The 18,508-nt window shown below is 64.9% G+C and overlaps 1 protein-coding gene across 3 annotated transcripts in view; it reads right to left on the reverse strand.

Moving 5' to 3' along the window:
- Positions 1 to 18,508, reverse strand: part of SLC12A5 (solute carrier family 12 member 5) — a 111,936-nt gene that overhangs the window by 75,493 nt on the left and 17,935 nt on the right. The window contains exon 1 of one of the 3 annotated variants that reach the window (XM_073309670.1): positions 7,919 to 8,136. The exons of the other annotated variants lie outside the window; for them this stretch is intronic. Within the exon in view, the coding sequence (XP_073165771.1) occupies positions 7,919 to 7,970 (52 nt within the window). The 5' untranslated portion in view covers positions 7,971 to 8,136. Of the gene's footprint in view, positions 1 to 7,918; positions 8,137 to 18,508 lie in introns of those variants that run through there. 3 annotated transcript variants of the gene reach the window in all.

Below are 18,508 nucleotides of genomic sequence, written 5' to 3' on the forward strand. Positions count from 1 at the left end.
TCTCTGTGGAGGGGAATGGGGCGCAGTCCTCCAGCCCCAGCGCCTGGGGAACACAAGTGTCTCCAGGTGCCCCACAGCACCCCAGAGCCAGCGATGGCAGGATCCCAGCCCACCGCCCCGCCACATTGCTGTTACCTTCAGCCCCAGGCTGCGGAGAGGCGAGGCCAGGGGAGCAGGGGGCTCCGGCGGGGCAGAGCCCGCGCCGAGAGCAGAGGCCAGGGCAGAGCAGCTCCCTTTGCCCAGCGCCTCGCCGTGCAGAGACGGGCCACAGCCTCACCGGGCTGGTTTCCATGGCAACGGAGAGCAGGAGTGAGCGGTGGACCCGGCAGCCCCGGCTCTTACTTAACAATTGCGCTGGCCCGGCCCGTGGGCCCCCTGGCTCCTGCTGCGCACTGGAGGGGCCTCGGGGGCCACAGACACCCCTCGGGGGGCTCTGCACCTCCCCACGCAGCCTCCACCCAGGAGCTCCCTGCACCCCACCCGCAGTCATCCCAATCTTCCCACACAGAGCCTGTGGGGCCAGCCAGCTGCTGCTGTCTGGTGTGTCACTGAAACCCCACAGGCCAGCACCTAGCCCCACATCTTACCCCCCGCCAGCACCTACCCCACATCTTATCCCCCGCCAGCACCTTCCCCACATCGTATGCCTCCTGCCAGCACCTAGCCCCACATCTTACCCACCCAGCACCTAGCCCCACATCATACCCCCCACACCCCACATGCCAGCACCTAGCCCCACATCCTACCCGCACACACACCAACTCCTACCACCCCACATCTCCCTCAGACAGCACCTCCCCACTGCATTCCCATTTTGGCCCTTGCATGGCTGACGTCTCCCTACATCCCATGGGCAGCAATGGGCACTGAACACCGTGGGCTGGTAAAAGCCAGCCCCAAAGCCTCGGCGCAGCCAGGCTAACCAGGGGGGCAGGTGGGGTGTCCCTGAGCTCATGGGAATGGCTCAAGCTAATCCAGACCCAGGCAGATCCTGCAGGCCTCGTCTCCTCCACCCCCCATGGCTCTGGCCCAGGGAAATGCCAGGCAGCACCATGGATCAGCGCAGGAACTGTCTCCTCTGGCCATCACATGAGAGCGATGCCGGGAATCTCCTGTCCCCAGACACTCGCAGTCATGGGCCCTACATGTCGAGCCGCAGCCCAGGGACAGCCTGGCATGTGCGCGGTGCCCTGGTGTGCGGGAAAGATGCAGACGCAGCCTGAGCTAAGGGCCAGCTCTGTGCAGGACCCTCCCCACGTGCTCCCTGCTGGGTGCAGGGCCAGGCCCGGAGGGGAGAGGCTGTCACGCCCGCAAGGCAAGAAGGCTTGTGCAGACTTGGAGGGAGGGAGCGGGGCGGGTCACAGGTGCTGCCCAGGGCAGTGTCTTAGGGCTGGCCAGGGCCGGGCAGGAGTCCCCGGGGAATAGCTAGTTTCGCTCTCCCCATCCTCACTGGGTAGGATGGGCCCTGCTGACACCTCCTGTTTGTCCCGGGGATGTGGCTGGGGCTGGGGGGGCTCCCTAGGAACTTGCCTGCTGCTCCGTTCCCCAGCCGGCCCCTCTCGCTCACTGGCAAAATGGGAAACAGAGACCTGAGCGAAGGGGCAGTGCAGGGAGGGAGCCGTCTCAGGCCAGAGGAGGCCCACATGGGACTGTGCCAATGTAATGCCCCCCTGAGTGCCCCAGTCAAGGTGTCCTCATGCACTGGCCCTGCCAGCCCCGCCTCCCACAGCTTGGACTGCCTGTGGAGCCTGGCGGGGGCTTCACAGTCTCTCAGAGCCCCGGGGGGGGGGGGGTGGCTCCCTAGGGCCAGCTGTGAGACAATGACAGCGCAAGGCGCGGGAGCTGCATGGGGTAGGGGACAGAGAGAGTAGTAAATGGAGCAGGACTCTGGGGGTGGGGCGCATGCTGCCGAGAGGTCTGAGTCTCTCCTCTCTCCTTGCACAGCATGGTGCCCCCATGTGGGTCCCATGGGAGGGCCTGCTGGGCCCTCCGCCAGCCGCTGTGTCCATTCGTTGCTCAGGGCCGGAGGTGCCAGAGCTCACAGCCCCAGCAGCCCCAGGCTGCTCTCGCCGGCTCGAGCCATCCCAGCTCAGGAGTCGGTCCACGCCCCAGGCCCTGCGAAGGGGTGCGCTGGGGGTTCTCTGTGCACGGGGCTGCCCCCAGCTGGCACCAGCATGCTATTTGCACACACAGACCATCCGGCACACTCACACCGGCCTCTGACAAGCCCTTGGCCGCGGCCTGGAGAAGCTCCTGGGCTCTGGCTGCTTGTGCCAGTGACCATCAGTCATGCTGCCAGCAGTGGGGAAGGCAGGCGGGAAAGCAGCTTCCCCATGAGGGCAATCAGGAGCCTGGGCTGAGGGCTGGGAGTCTGGCTGGGGCAGTACAGGCCATGTTCAGCCCACCCCCGAGATGCATGCACGCTGCCCCCCAGCCCAGGCAGTGCCAAGCCCTCTAGGGCTGGAAGGAGTTAAGCACCGCAGGCTGCCGGGGTCCCAGATGATGGATGGGCTCCCGGCTCCTGCTGGAGACCATTTTGCCGCAGAGGGGCTGGTGCAGCCTCTTCCCGGCAGCTCGTCACACCGTTTGTGGGCTGTGCGGGCACCACAGCCAAACCAGGCACCGCAGCCCCGCTCGGATCAGCCCAGCCCCGTGCCCTCGGCTCCCAGCTCGGTCTCTCTGCTCCCGCTCCTGCTCCAGCTCACACTGGAGCGTCCTGACCTCAGCGAGGCCCCTGTCCACTTGACGGGCCTGAGCCACGAGCGTCCCCCCATGGATGCAGTGAGACAGGGCACTGCGGCCATGACTGCGATCCTCTGACTTCTCCGGCGCGAGGGCTGCTGGGCTCAGAACCCAGCTGGCAGCGACCCCCCACTCACCCCCCTGCAGATGCCACTAGCCCACAGCTCGGCCCAGCCCAAGCCTGAGACACAAAACCTGGGGGGAGAAAGGGGGTCAGCAGCTTGGGAAGCTCCAGGCACGAACCCCTCAGGGCTCCATGGTGCTGGGAGCTCAGGGGAGAGTGGGGTCGGACCCCCATGGCAGCTGCAGCAGTGAGCACAGCTGGGCAGGGGCACAGGGCTGGGCTGTCCCTGCTGCGGTGGTGGCCCCGAAATGAAGAGCCGGAGGAGCAAACGCAGGCTTCGATTCCCTGCTCTAAGCTTCCCTCCCTCCCCTGGGAACACTCAACCTGAATCGGCCGTTTAATTTGCTCTGGCGCTTGGCAGGGCTCGCGGCTGGATTACTGGCAGAGAAACAACAGCCCCAGCGCGGGTATCGGCTAATCCCCTCTCAGTGCAGGGAGAACCGCCGGCTGGGGAGGGCAGAGCACAGAACACGCGCCCCAAGCTCCCTGCATGCCCAGCTACAGGGGAGGGTGCATGAGCTGCAGCATCCCCCCCCCCCCCGCACCTGGCAGGGGCTCCTGTGGGGCTCCCTGACCTGCGCAGGGCAGCACTGAGGCGCCGTGACTGTCTCTGCCACTCCACAGCAGCGGGCGCTACCTGGGTCGAAGCAGGGCCAAGGCGGACGGCAATCTGCCCTCCTAACAGCTTTTCGTTCCATCTTAAATTGGGCTGGAAACGTCACTGCCCACTGAACACGTTACATGGAAGGGGGGAGCCCAGAGCCAGACCCCTGAGGGGCTAACTGACCAGAGCAGATCCCTGAACCCCAGGGATGGGGGGCCAGGCCGAAGAAGCTGCCTTCACTCACGGTGGGGTCAGCATGTCCTTCCCTGGCACTCCCCCACTTCCTTGTGCCCAAAGAGCACCTGGAGGGGCTGCAGGACGCTGCATAGATCAGTGGCAGAGACCCACAGCTGCCAGCCAGCCGCTCCAAGAAGCTGAGACCAGGTCTGAACAATGAGGGGCGGCTGTCTGGAGGGCCCATGGGGGTTCCACCGGGTGCAGCACGGACTCCTCCGGCCTGCAGTCAGGACAGGAGGGCAGGCCCGGGGTATGCAAGACCCAGGCTGTGTGCCCCTGTATTGTGACGGTGCCTGGAGTCTGGTTAACAGTGAGCCACTCCTCAGGCCTGGCCTGGACGCTGGAATGGGGCTATTTATAGAACGGGAAATCTCCCTGCACAGCCCCATCTGCTGTACCCACACCACGCCTCCCCAGAGCCCTGTGGTCAGCCCAGCCTTCTCCAGCAAATGCGCCCAGCTCTGGGCAGGGGGGCTGGGCCAGCCTGCATCAAGTGTGATCTGGGAGCCAGGTCCCACCAGATATGCTCAGCCTCCCCCACTTCCCTGACAAGGCCCTTCCCCTGATCTCCTTCCTTCAGCCCCCCATGACGCCAGCATGGAACCAGCTGAGCACATGGCCAGGCTGGAGGGTGCGGGCATCTGGCACCTGGGCATGTGCAGCCCCATCCCACTCACTCTGGGCAATTCCCGTGTGAGCTCCACAGGCAGGGCTATGCCTGCCTGGGGCCCAACCCCGACTGAGGCCGCACACCTGTACTCATCAGCAAGGTGCCCCCCCCAGTGCCCAGGACAGCCCCTCCCACACCCCACCCCAGTGGAGACACACCATAACAAGCATCCCAGCTGCATCTCCCCCTTGACCATGAGCAGAGACACCCTTGCACCCTCTCCACTCCCATCGCTTGCCAACACCCTGCTGCTTCTCCATTTAATCCCCTGTATTTACCTGCCTCTTGCCCAACTGCCCCCTGCCCCCAGCAGCCCCTGAAGGTCCAGGAGCTGGCTGAGCTCAGCTGGCTGAACAGGGGGGACTCTCCCCCTTCCCACGGACTGATGGTGTAGGGAAGCGCAGCTGGAAGTGCACATGAATTGGACACAGGTGCTTTCCTCTGTAGGAGACACTGGCTCCCATCCAGGTGCAGGGCAGGGGACTGGCTGGCTGCGGGGAGGGGAATGAGGCCCAGGGCCTTTCCCCTCGAGGGAGCAGGGCCTGTTTTCTGAGGCAATGGACTGTTCCCAGCCTTGAGGCCTCCCCGTGAGCCTGCAGCAGCAGGGGCAGGTGCTCTGCAGATGTGGAACAGCCCGGCCACAGGCAGGAGCTGATTACCCTTTCCAAGGGGCACAAGATGCCAGACAGCAGCTCCTGGCCAGGCAGGCTGAGGGCACAGGTGGGTTTCCAGCCAAGAGCCACCAATGCCCCTGCCTTACAAGCAGCCTTGCCTGGGCTCTCCTGGCTCCTTGAGGGGCTCTCTAGGCTACTGGGTACTCGGAGAGAGTCGCATCCCCATGCACTTCACCGGCCCAGCATAGCAAGACCCTCCCCTCCCCAGCTAGCTCCCTCCCTCTCCCCCACCTCCTGACAGCCCCCATTGTCAGATGCGGGTCATGTCTGTGCCATGCAGGGAGGTTTTAAAGGGACTTTGTGGCATCCCAATCCTGGCAGGGCAAGGCAGGCAGCAGAGCCATGGGATGCCCATCATTGACTGGGATCCCCAATGGGGCCCAATCTTGGCTGAGCCTCTGCACACCCACTGACACATCAGAAAGGATCAAGTTTGTTCAGGACTGGGCCCCCCCACCCTGCTTGGCCCCTCACTGGCCCCGTGGAAGCTGGGCTTTGCCATCCCATGACCCAGCCAGGAACCAGCAAGGCAGAGTAGCCGGGGCAGAGGCCCCCCAGGAGAATGCTGGGGCCCCAACCCTTCCCATTTCCCTTTCTTTACACAGACCCTACAGAAGTTGGGGGGCTCTTGCTTGGAGCCCCCTCCCCCATCCGCCTTTTGCGACTCTGCATAAGCTCTGGCCCCTGGGCTGGCTCCAAGCACACAGGGGCGTGTCAGCCTGGGGGATGCGTGAGGGTCCCCAGGGGAGTGCAGGCTTTGCTGAGGGGCAGGGCCCCTAAGGGGTCAGCTGGGCCCCTCCATTCCACCAGAGCTGCTGCCACCCCCGGCCACGCGGAGCGGGGTCTTCAGTTCCAGTCTCATTACCTGACCCATGTCAGACCACCCACTCTGTCCCCCCAAACCAGGGCCAGCTCCGGATTGCAGCCCAGATGCTTGGCCGGCTGCAGTTAAACCGATTCCCAGACTGCACCCACGGGGCAGACACCCCCCAGCATCCGCCGGGCTCTCCCAGGCCAGGCCGGGCACTGGCTCGAGCCAGGTGCGAGCGCAGCCTGGACACTTCTGTGGTGGCCTGGAGCGAACGGGCCGGGCCATGCTGCCTTGGGGTACCTCGCTGCGGCTCGGGAGCCCTGGCCTGGGCCAGCCCGCACCTGCCTGGGGACAGGCCACAGAAGAGAGCTGCGAGCCAGACTGGCCCCAGCGCTGGCCTCAGAGTCCCTGGGGCCAGGAAGTGGAGCTCCAGAGCAGGGTGCTGGCCCTGAGGCAAAGATGGCTCCCGCAGGGCCGGAGCTGGAGCCCCCCTCCCGAGAAACGCAGGATCCAGGGAGCACAGAGCAGGTGCCCACTCCCCAAACTGGGGCTCTCCAGCGAGCTCTGTCCCCGGGACCAGGGCCTGGCTGGGGGGATCCTGAAACCCGGCTCCGACTGACCCTCTGCTCCTAGGCACCGGGCTCCAGGGACCCTGCGCTCCCGGTCCAGGGTTCGCTTGCAGCGGCGGCTGGGCCTGGCGAAGCAGAGCCAGCCCCACTGGGCAGAGGGGCCAGGTGCCCCTGGGCACAGCTTCGGTCCCAAGGAGAGCGCAGAGCGGAACGGCTCCAGGGCAGGGAGGGCTCTGGGGCGGCCAAGGGAAGGGGCAGGCGTGAGCCACCCCCGCCCCACGGGCTGGGCTCCCCGGGGAGAAGGGCCCCCCCGCGCCAAAACTCCCCCTCCCAAACTTCGCTGCAGGCAGCCAGAGATTTCTGCAGCCTGCCCCTGCGGGCTGCTCCCGGGGCTGTGTGGGCTCAGAGGGGCGATGGGGGGGATCCAGTGCTGGCCCTGCGCGGGGTGGGCCGGTCAGGCCCCTGTCTGGCTTTACCCAGCGGTGGGGTTTACACACAGACACCTGCAGGACGTAACGCGGGCTCGGCCCGAGCTCTGCTGGCGGCTCGAAGCTGCGCAAGTCCCTGCAGGGCCCGGGAGTCCCAGCAGCTGAGCTGGCCCCTCGGGGAGCCCAAGGGAGCGGACGGGCCAATGCGGCGCGTCCTAGCTGCAGCCACTGAAAGCGAACCGAGGTCCGCCCGGCCCCCGACCGCGGGGTCCCCGATGGCGCTGTGCCCCGGGTCTGCAGGGGGCTCCCAACCCTGCGCACCAATCCTGCCCTGCTCTGCCCCACCGCAGTGAGTGTGCAGCGCCCGGTACGGGCGGGCAGGGGCAGCGAGCCCGAGGCTCGAGCTCTGCGGCTGCAAAGCAGGGGCGAGTCACACGCCAAACCGCAGGGGCTGCAGCGCCCCGGAGCCGGGCTCGCGCTGGAGCGGAGCGTCCCCGGCACGAGAACCTGGAACGGGACTTCAGCACCTTGGACAGGCCCCGCGCAGGGGGCTGGCGGGGGCGCAGCTGCGGGGGGAGCTGGGGCGCGGCCAGGCGGACTCGCACCCACAAACCAAAGGCGGCGAAGCCCCCGCCGAGCCCCGCGCCGGGCTGGGGGATGCCCGGCAGGGCCCCCGGGCCAACGGCAGGAGCTGGCGGGAGCGTCCAGCTGCACCCTGCCGCAAGACCCCCCCGCGCCGCCGCCCCCGGCCCCCGCCCCCGGCAGGCGAGGGCGGCAGCAGCCCGCCCCCCCGCCGAAGCTCTGCCGCTTTCCGGGCTGCGGGTCCCCGGGCACCTGCCGGCTGCGGGGCGAGAAGCGCCGTTTGCCGCCCGCCCCGCTCCGCTCCGCACCGCCCCGGCCGCCAGCCCCGCGCCCGGCGCATTCCGGCGCCCTGGCCCGGCGCGGCCACATGCCGGCACGGGGCGCAGGGCTGCCCCGGGCTCCGCGGCACCGGCCGGGCTGGGCTCGCTGCCCCCGGGGACCCGCGCCCCGGCCGCGACCCCCCCGTGCCGCCCCTACCTTGGGCCGCCCCCCCCTCGCCGTCCTCGCCCTCCGCCAGGCTGTTGAGCATGGCGCCGGCTGCCCGGTCCCTGCTGCTGCCCGCGGGCCGGAGCGCGCTGCACCCAGCCGCCGGCTCCGCGTGGGGGGAGGACGCAGTGCGGGGGCCTCGGCGCACAGACTCGCTCGCTCGCTCCGGCGCGCGCTCCGGCGGCTCCTGCCGGGCGGGGCGGGGCGGGGGGGGGAGTTTGGCAGCCGCTCGGCCTCGAGCGGGGGGGCCGGGGCGTTCCGGGGACCGCAGCTCCCCCGGCCCGGCCGCGTGCAGCGCCGCAGCCCCCCGCTCGGACTGCGGCAGCGGCGAGCCCCGGGCTCGGGGGGCTGCGCTGTGGAGGAGCCGGGCTGCAGCCCCCCGAGCACAGATCGCCCCAGGGACCGAGGCGGATCGCGGGGCTGGCGGTGTGGGGCAGGCCCCGGGGCGAGGGGCAGGGCTGGGGTAGAGGGGCTCAGCGCGGGGGGAGGCTGTGAGCGGGCTCTGCCGCACGGCGGCGGGCAGAGAGGGGAGCCAGGGGTTCAAGACACCGGCTCCCTGGGCTGCCCTTGCAGCAGGACCCTCGCTCCCGGCCCTGGCCCCAGCCTCAGCCAGACAGCTCGGGGGCTGCGGCCAGCCGCGGTGCCTGCGCGGGTCTAGGCAGGGGGCGAGGTGGGAGTGCCCAGAGGACAGGGATGCCAGGTCAGCCTCGTCCAGCTTGCGGGTCCCAGAGGCCTCTCTCTGAGGGCCAGTGCCAGACCCCTGGCTGGGCAGTGCCCCCCCGGGGCGGGCACCCAGAGAGCCCGAGGGGCTGTGCCAAGTCAATGGCCTGCTGGGGCTCCCTGGTCGCTGCAGAGAGGGGCCCAGATGGGCCCTGGGGAGGCCATGGAGATGGGCTGATTGTGCCATGCCCATTGCCGCAACCTACCCAGGAGGGACAGTGCCCCTGGGTCCTGCCATCTGCTCCATATTTCCCCGAGCCCCAGTGGGGCTCTCGGGAAGCCAGGCCTCGCTGGTTAGTGCACACCCCATTGCAGAGTTCTGTAAGGCAGGCTGTCGGCATCCAAACGTGTCAGGGCGGGAGGTCAGAGGTGACGGTTGACGCCCATGGAGCCAGCCCAGCCCTGTGGCTCATGCAGGCTTGGACCCTTGGCCACTGACAAAGCCCAGAGACCTCAAGTGGAGACTGAATCTGCAGCTTCAGCTCTGCTATGGCCGAGTGCCTGCACCAAGGAGCCCCTGAGCCCAGGGGAAGCCGGTGACTGAGGGGCCCTGCCCCACAGAGCAGTGGATGGGTGTGCATTGTGGGGGTGCAGCAGAAGATGGGGATGGGGTGTGAAACTCGCTGGCCTGCAGAGGGAGGGAGCAGGGCTTGTGAGTGGGGTGCTGGTCTGGCACAGACCAGACTCCCTCACACTGTGAGCAGGGGGCAGCGATTCACCTCGAGCAGCCCCCAAAGTCCCACCCTTGGCCCTGCACAGGGTACACGGAAGTTGGCTGCATCACAAGGAGCCCAGTGGGAACCCCTGCCCTTAGCTGCAGAGCATTCCCATAGAGCCAGCCCTCCCCCCCCCCCACTGGTGCTCCCCCAGCTCAAGCCAGGGCCTGGGGAAAGGCTCCCACAGCCACACCTTGCCTCCTGACCTGCCCCCGGAGGTGTGGGGGACTGGGCCACCTGCTCTGTGCAGATCCACTGAGCTCCTCCTTGCTCCACCCTCAGCCTCTGGGAGTTTCGCGGAGGGGGAAGGAGGCTCAGACCCACTGAATCCAGGCAGATCCCAGGGACGGGAGCTCTGCAGCTGCCAAGTCTCCTGATCGGGCCACAGGCAGCAGTTACTCCTTGGCGGCTGTAATTAATTGTTTACTTTCTCTTGGTGTGTGGCCAGCTGCTCCGCTGGCTCTTGGCTCTCGCCTTGCAGAGCTCACAGGTCCTGACCTCCCCTGGCCAGCCCACTCAGCAGGATCTCCCCCAGCCTCAGTGTGCCCCCCAGTCTGCTGCTGCAGGGTGCCCTGGGAGTGCTGCCTCTCAGCAGAGCACCAGGCGTTGCCAGGCCCATGGCTTGCCGGCTGCAGCAGCCTGTTCTGTCTCTGGCAAGCGTGTGTGCCCAGCCCCCTTCGCAGTGGGGACAGGACTTCCCAGGCTTTGGGAACTCATGGAAGAGCCATTGCTGGGGCTCTGCAAGCTGCTAACTCCAGCCCAGGGCCCACCCCCTTCCCCACGGGCAGGTCAGGAGTTGCTAAGGAGGAAGCAGGGTCCAGTGGGTCAAGCACACCCCTGGGCTCAGAGGAGCTGGATTCCAGCAGGCCCAGCATGGCCCTTGGCCAGCTGCTTCAGCCTCTGTGCCTTGGTTTCCCCACCTGTGATGGGAGATCAGGCTCCTCCCACAGGACTGAACTGCTCCATGTCTGGGAGGCGCTATGGGCTCCCACATCTGTGTTCCCAGCACTGCAGACCCTGCCCTGCTCTCACCAGCCCTTCACCCCTCTGCTGCCAGGTGCTTTGCATGCTGGTCTGGACCCACATGGACCATGCCAACAGCCCAGGTGCCACGTGGCCGGGTGCAGTGTCAGCTCCTCTCAGGCACTCAGCGTCTCCCTGCCCAGCCCACGGCAGGGCCCACACCCGCCCCCATTTCTCTGCATATTCCTAGCAGCCTTTTCGGTTCGTTAAGGAGAAGGAGCAGCTCTGGAGCTGGCGTCTCCTGGGGAATTTGCCGGCTGCTTTGCGAAGTCACATTTCATTTCCTGAATGGTGAGAGGCCCTTGGGAACCCCCTTTGCTTGGCCCCAGGAGCTGCCACCTCATGGCCACTAGACTCAGCCTCCTGCCAGGCAGAACCTCCCCAGCCCCTTCAGAGCCAAGGCAGCAGCTGCAAGGGGAGAAGGCCCCTGCCCGGAGGATAAACCCCTGGGAATCCTGAGGCCCCAGTGTCCCGGAGAGAGGGGGCAGGAGGAGCTGGAGGTGCCAGGGTGTGGGGCAAGGGCTGAGGGGCAGGTTGGCACCCCAGCATTCTCTGGGGGCAGGTGCTGTCCCAGGTAGAAACGTGGCAAGGCCCCATGGGCCGAGCACAGGCCAGGGAGTCCTGAAGCTTGTTCCCAGCCGTGGTACTGACCTGTGGCTGCGGGCCTGTATGCCATGGTCACAGCATGGAGTGATCCCCTGGCGCAGTGCCCTGCCCTCCTGCACTCACTGCTGCTCCCCTCCCTGGGAAGCTAAGCACAGCTCTGAGGGGCTCACTGCCCAGCCCAGGGGTGAGTGTCAGAAAGCCCAGCCCGGCGGAGATGCCTGGGGTGGCCAGGAGGAAGGGCAGAGCCTCCAAGCGAGCCGAGGGGGAAGAGCTGCTCTGCGAGGCCCTGGTTGCCAGAGGCTCAGGATGTGACAAACACCCTGACCCTCTCTGTGCCCCACCCCTCTGGCTGGGCGGCTGAGAGAAGGCTTCACCCCCTGCCCCCTCTCCCCAGGAGCAGGGAGCTGCGACTGGCAGCGGGAGAGCAGGAGAAGCTCCAGCGCTTTGCCCCAGAGTCGGCCAAGCCTGTGCCTGGCACCCGGGGCGATGCCCCTGCCTCAGAGCAGGGCTGTGGCAGGCAGCTGGGATGGGCACCCCCAGACTCAATCCATTTCCCCAGAGCCAGCACCCTGGGCGGCTCCAGGCCTCAGGCAGACAGACACACAGACAGGCTGGGCACAGGAGCGGGACAGGCAGACCAGCGAGCTCTGCCAGGCATCTGACCCTGAGCCACAGCAGTTTGGCTTCCAGGGATGAGGAGGTCACGGATCGTGCAGCTCAGCAGTGAAAGGGATTTTCCTGCATCACCAGCTGGGGGAGGGGGCGTGAGCACGTGAGAGATTGTTAATCCCTAATCCCCTGATTAGCGCTCCCTGTCAGGGGCTGGGATTTGCCAGCAGCTCGCTGGGGTCTTGCCAGCCGCTGTGCTCCCCCTATTCCGCAATGGAGAGAGCCCCACGGGGCGGGGCTCATCCTGCAGCATGGGGGCGTCACAGCAGAGAGTGGGGGTCCATGGCGCAGGAGGAAGGGGGGGAAGTCTATGACACAGAGAGTGGGGAGTGGTCCATGGTGTAGCAGGAGGGGGCCATGGCAGGGGAGCTGGGTTTGGTTAAAATGACTCAAACCCTTGGATGTGCAAAGTGAAGTCACACCCCTGGGCTGGGGAAGGGTCCCATAATCCGGGGGTGGGGGTGCAGGTCAGAGAGGGAATCTCAGGGAGTTGGGCAGGCTGAGGCCTAGTGACTGGGGGGGGAGTGCTTGGGGCATGTAAACCTGAGGCCACACAAAGCCCTGTAATGCGCATCAGAACAGCTTGGGTGGGGGGAGCTGGAGCTGTGCCTTCGGGTAAAATTCTAAGCAGGGACGGCCATACCCAGCGGGAGGGGTCTGCGCAGAGGGGATCTGCCCTAAGGGGAGGGGTCTGCACCAAGGGGCCATGTTCCAAGGGGAGGGGTCTGTGCCAAGGGGCCTGCCACAGGGGAGGGGTCTGCACCAAGGGTCATGCCACAGGGGAGGGGTCTGCGCTGACGGGCTCTGTCCCGGGGGAGGGGTCTGCACCAAGGGGCCATGTTCCAAGGGGAGGGGTCTGTGCCATGGGGTCCTGCCCCAGGGGGAAGGATCGGTGCCAAGGGGCTCTGCCCTGGGGGAGGGGTCTGCGCCGAAAGTCGTGCCACGGGGTGAGGGGTCTGCACCAAAGAACCGGGCCCTGGCAGACAGCAGGGATGGGAGCTCATTGTCCTGGCAGAGGCAGGATGCTGGAGTCAAGCCACAGAATAACCAGCCCCCTCAACCATCACAAGCAAAGCACCTCTTCCTTGCACCTGTGCACCGTCCCCACAGCCCCCCGTGACAAGGACGTGACAGCCCCCGTGACAAGGACAGCCCCCGTGACAAGCCCCCAGGGCCAGCCAGAAGCCACAGTGCTCTGCCCGATCCTGAGCCCTACCTGCGGTTCAGCTGACCACAGGCACAACTTCCTGCAATTCTCTGTCCCTCTGAGACACCTGCCCCCTGGAATCCCCCTGGGCCAGGAACCCCCAGGTGTCATGAGTCTATGGTTCAGCCCTCACATCCGCCCAGGGGACCAGGCAGAGCCAAGCCTCACTCTGTGTAACCACCTCACTGCGGGCCTGTCCCACGAGCTTTGAGGGTCATCCTCATGCATAGCTGTGCAAGGAGCTGCCTGGGTCTCTCTCCCTGCCTGAGCCATCTGGGGTTCACCTCCCACTGCAGCAGGAGCCCAGACACCTCCTATCCTATTTTATATTACTGTCCACACTGTTTATACAAATGTTCCACCTTTTAAAATCCCTACAGAGCTCTTGACCTCAGGAAGATCTTGTAGCAGTGAGTTGCACAGGTTAACAATTGTACACTCTGTATATCTAATTTTCTTGTTTCTCCATGTACTGCCTATAAACCATCTCAGCACAACAAGCAACTTCACAGCCCCCACTCGCTCTGCATCTGCTGGATCTGAAACCCGGGTGAGGGGCTCAGGAACCAGGAGAAGGAACAGTTGTCACTAAGGATGCTTTGTGTTGTGGCAGCACCTGAGGCCCTGCTCGGCATCGGGGCCGGTGGGCGGGGGGCCGTAATGGCTATTCATGGCACACTGCTGCCTCGCAGGGTGTACCGGGTGCTACACACGGCTGAGAGCAGTCCCCACCGGCAGAGTTTGCAGTCTCATTTCACAAGATGCAACCATTAAGAGCAGCAGACAACGGGGGAGGGGAACAGGGCTTGGGCTGCAGGTTACACTGCGCTCTATGGCACACACGGTGGCATCTAGCCTGTCAGGAAGGGTTTGCTCTGAGTCTAGGTGAGAGTCAGACTCTGCCCCCAGTCTCAGTGACTGCGTGAGTGTCACTGGGTGTGTGTCGGTGTGTGTGTGTCACTGTCAGCGTGCGTGTCACTACGCGTGTGTCGGTGTGTGTGTGTCACTGTCAGCGTGCGTGTCACTGTGGGTGTGTCAGTGTGTGTGTGCCACCATCCTTGTCAGTGTGTGCCCGTGTCACTGTGTCAGGGTGTGTGCGCGTGTCACTGTGTGAGTGTGTGCGTGTGTCAGTGTGTCAGGGTGCGCGTGTCACTGTGTCAGGGTGCGTGTGTCACTGTGTGAGTGTGTGTGCGTGTCACTGTGTCAGGGTGAGTGCACGTGTCACTGTGTGAGTGTGTGCGCGTGTCACTGTGTCAGGGTGCGCGTGTCACTGTGTGAGTGTGTGCGCGTGTCACTGTGTCAGGGTGCGTGCGCATGTCACTGTGTGTGTGCGCGTGTCACTGTGTCAGGGTGCGCGTGTCACTGTGTCAGTGTGTGCGCGTGTCACTGTGTCAGGGTGCATGCGCGTGTCACTGTGTGAGTGTGTGTGCGTGTCAGTGTGTCAGGGTGCGTGCGCGTGTCACTGTGTGAGTGTGTGCGCGTGTCACTGTGTCAGGGTGCGTGCGCGTGTCACTGTGTGAGTGTGTGCACGTGTCACTGTGTCAGTGTGTGCGCGTGTCACTGTGTCAGGGTGTGTGCGCGTGTCACTGTGTGTCAGGGTGCACGTGTCACTGTGTCAGGGTGCGCGTGTCACTGTGTGAGTGTGTGCGTGTGTCACTGTGTGAGTGTGTGCGCGTGTCACTGTGTCAGTGTGTGCGCGTGTCACTTGTCAGGGTGTGTGCACGTGTCACTGTGTCAGGGTGCGCGTGTCACTGTGTGAGTGTGTGTGTGTGTCACTGTGTCAGTGTGTGCGTGTCACTGTGTCAGGGTGTGTGCGCGTGTCACTGTGTGAGTGTGTGCGCGTGTCAGTGTGTCAGGGTGCACGTGTCACTGTGTGCACGTGTCACTGTGTCAGGGTGCGCGTGTCACTGTGTGAGTGTGTGCGTGTGTCACTGTGTGAGTGTGTGCGCGTGTCAGTGTGTCAGGGTGCACGTGTCACTGTGTGAGTGTGTGCGTGTGTCACTGTGTGAGTGTGTGCGTGTGTCACTGTGTCAGGGTGCGCGTGTCACTGTGTGAGTGTGTGCGTGTGTCACTGTGTGCGCATGTGAGACGCGGCTGTTTCCTGTGGGTTACGTGCTGTTCACACACATCTCAGGCCCCCAGGGCTACAGGCAGATCCCCGCCCCCAGGAGAACAACGCAGGAACATCAGCATGGCATGAGCTGTGCACTGCTCGGCGTGGCAGCTGGACGCTCACAGGGCCCGGTTGGCCCCTGCAGCTGGGTGCTGCTGGCCGTGCCCTGCTCTGGCCCTGCCCTGTCAGGCTGGCCATGCCCTGCTCTGGCCGTGCCCTGCTCTGGCCGTGCCCTGTCAGGCTGGCCGTGCCCTGCTCTGGCCGTGCCCTGTCAGGCTGGCTGTGCCCTGCTCTGGCCGTGCCCTGCTCTGGCCCTGCTCTGTCAGGCTGGCCATGCCCTGCTCTGGCCGTGCCCTGCTCTGGCCCTGCCCTGTCAGGCTGGCCGTGCCCTGCTCTGGCCGTGCCCTGCTCTGGCCGTGCCGCCCCCATCAGCCCGCCCTGCTCACCACAGCACAGTGCAGATGAGCAGCAGCAGCAGCACCCATGGATCAGTAGCACAGGGAAGAACCAGGGTCTGTCAGAGCCACGGCCCTGGACCTGGCAACCTCCTGCGTCCCCAGCCCCCGCCAGCACCGAGAGCCTCCCGGCCCCAGGGAGAATGAGGGGAGCAGCCGTCCCAATGTTATTGCCCCCGCCCCAACACCAGGGGCTTCGTCTTATATATGCCACTACACACCCATACACACCCCGCGAAAAATAGTGTCCGGGTTTGTCACCCTTGCTCTGGTCTCCCCAGCCAGACCCTGCACACCAAAGGCAGCCGTGCTGGCAGCATGGAGGAAAGAGCTGGGCAAGAAGGGCGAGATCTGGCTGGCAGCATGCTCCGTATTCAGGGTGCCCACCAGACCTGGGCTAGGCATCTTGGGGACCAAAGCAACAAAGCACCCCTCCCGCCACCAGGCAGGGCCTGTGGCTCCTCCTTTGCCATGCAGAAAGCCTGGCAAGGCCCCATCGCAGCCCCCGATGGCACCTAGGGCATGGGCAGGGAAGAGGCGGGGGTGGGGCCAGCAGGCCCTTGGCACTGGGGGTGGCGTTGCAGCGGACATATGATAAGGCGCGGCAGCGGGCGGATTTACAGCCATGGTGCTGGCTGCTCCTGCAGAGTCTCCTGCTCTGTTCCGCCAGGTGCACTGGGGAGACAGGCGATAAATCTCCCGTTTAATAACCTGGTCTCCCTGACGCAGAGGCCCTGACCCCCCCAACCCCACCGGGACTGGCCCGTGCGGCTCTTGCCTCGCAGCTCATTGGAGGTGCAGCTCACCACTTCATGGCCCTGCTGCCTGCAGGCAGACAGACATTCACCCTGAGAGAGACAACCCTGGGCCCCACTCTGCACCGTTACCAGGCCCAGGTAACGCAGCCATTAATCCTTAGCTGTTTCATTTTCCAGGTGCTAGGAATCACCATGGCGCCGGGTCCTTCCCTGTCCCTGCACAGAGTTCACCACTGGCCCTTCCCTGGTGTGACGATGTGACTCAGCAGGGAGAGGGGAGTGTTGACCTGGGAATGTGCCCTGGGGAGGGGAGACCTGAGAGCCTGTCACCTGAGCCAGGAGGGGGAGGGGGAGGTAACACCTCTGCCCAGGATGTGAACAGAGGCTGCAGGAGAGAGCCTGCTGCGGGGGGTTTAGTTTTCAGTTTGGGGCTGGGTGGAGGAACGCAGGGAACCCCAGGGCTGGGGTCTAAGCTCCCTGCTCCCCCAGAAGGACTTGACTGAGGGGTCCTGGTTGTACCCACAAGCTCTGTTTTGGACTGTGTTCCTGTTGTCCAATAAACCTTCTGTTTTACTGGGTGGCTGAGAGTCTCAGTGGATCCCAGGAAGAGGGATGCAGGGCCTGGACTCCCCCACATTCCGTGACAACTGGTGGCAGCTGTGGGATGTACCCATGAACGGCGCTTCCTGCAGTAAGTGACTGGGGAACAGTAAAATGAAGGGGGATTGACGGGGACCAGGCATGCTGAAGAGTCAGAGAGAGACAGTTTCAGGGGGCGGTTAACCCCTGGGAGTGTGTGACCAGAGAGAAGGATTTTTGCAGTAACAGGGTCCGCCGGGGGATTACAGTGAGCGGTCCCAGGGGCGGAGGAGTCTGCAGCTCGACCCTGGCAAAGAGGTGGTGACCTCAAGAAGAACTGGCACAGGAGGGGTTTTCCCTGGAAACCGTAGAAAGCTGCCCAGGCCTGCGAGTGGCCAGCAGGGAGATGTACGCTAAACGCCTTAAGAGCGACCTGGTGGAGCTGTGCAGGCAGAGGGGGCTGCACATTGGGAGGTCCACCAAGGAACAGCTGATTGCCCAGTTGGAGGAGAGGGATCATTTGGCTGACCCGATCCCTATCCTGGAGGGAAGCCGCCCAGCGGACGCAGCGTGGGCCCTGGGGCCTGACTGGGCTGGGAGGGGTCAGACTGCTGCCCAGGACATCCCGAGACCCTTCCTACCTAGGCCTGGGGGAGGGCTTGGGGAAAGCCCGGCAAATATCGAGGGCACCCTGACCCCGGCAGCCAGCAGGGGATCCTCCCAACGGAGCTCCCCATCCCTGGAGCGGATGCGGCTGGAATGGGAGAGGGAGATGAAAATGAGGGAGCTGGAGGATCATGAAAAACAACGTCAACATGAGCAGGAGGAGAAGGAGAAACAACGTCAGCATGAGCAGGAGGAGAAGGAGCGGGAACGTCAGGAGAAGGAGAAACAAAGACAGCATGAACTGGAGCTGGCCAGGCTGAGGAGCAGTGGGGCCCCGGCTGCGGTGAGTGAGGGGGGACCCAAGACTGCAAGGAGCTTTGATAAGTGGTTCCTGGCCCACCGTAAGGAGGGGGAGGACATAGATAGCTTCCTGACGGCCTTTGAGAATGCCTGTGAGATGCACAGGGTTGACCCTGCAGACAGGCTCCAGTTTCTCACCCCCTTACTGGACCCCAAAGCCGTGGAGGTGTACAGCCGGATGACAGGGCCGGAGGCAGGGGACTATGAACTGTTCAAACAGGCCCTGCTCCGTGAGTTTGGGCTGACCCCCGAGATGTACCGGAGAAGGTTCCGGAGTCAGCGTAAAACGCCTGAGGTCACCTACCTACAACTGGTCAACCGGATGCAGGGATATGCCTGCAAGTGGACAGATGGGGCCCGAGCTAAAGAGGACCTGCTTGACCTAATCGTACTGGAGCAACTGTATGAACAGTGCCCTTCCGACCTGAGGCTGTGGCTGGTGGACAAAAAGCTCGAGAACCCCCAGCACGCAGGGCAGCTGGTCAACGAGTTTGTGAACAGTCGGTCAGGGGGTAGCCGGGAGGAGTCCCAAAAGAACAGGCCCCCCCCGATGCAGAGAGAGAGTCACCATGGGGCCTCCCAGCAGGGAAATAGGGAGAACCCCCTCCCAAGGGGAACGCCTGGTGTCGGGCCCCTCCGACCCACTCGAGGGGATCAACGTGACCTGAGCTGCTATCACTGTGGCCAGAGAGGCCACATACGGACCCAGTGACCCAGGCTCAGGGACAGACTGAGCAGACCCAACCTACCCAGGGTTAACTGGGTAGGG

This window comes from Lepidochelys kempii, chromosome 13 (assembly GCF_965140265.1).
Source record: "Lepidochelys kempii isolate rLepKem1 chromosome 13, rLepKem1.hap2, whole genome shotgun sequence".
Lineage (NCBI taxonomy): Eukaryota > Metazoa > Chordata > Testudines > Cheloniidae > Lepidochelys > Lepidochelys kempii.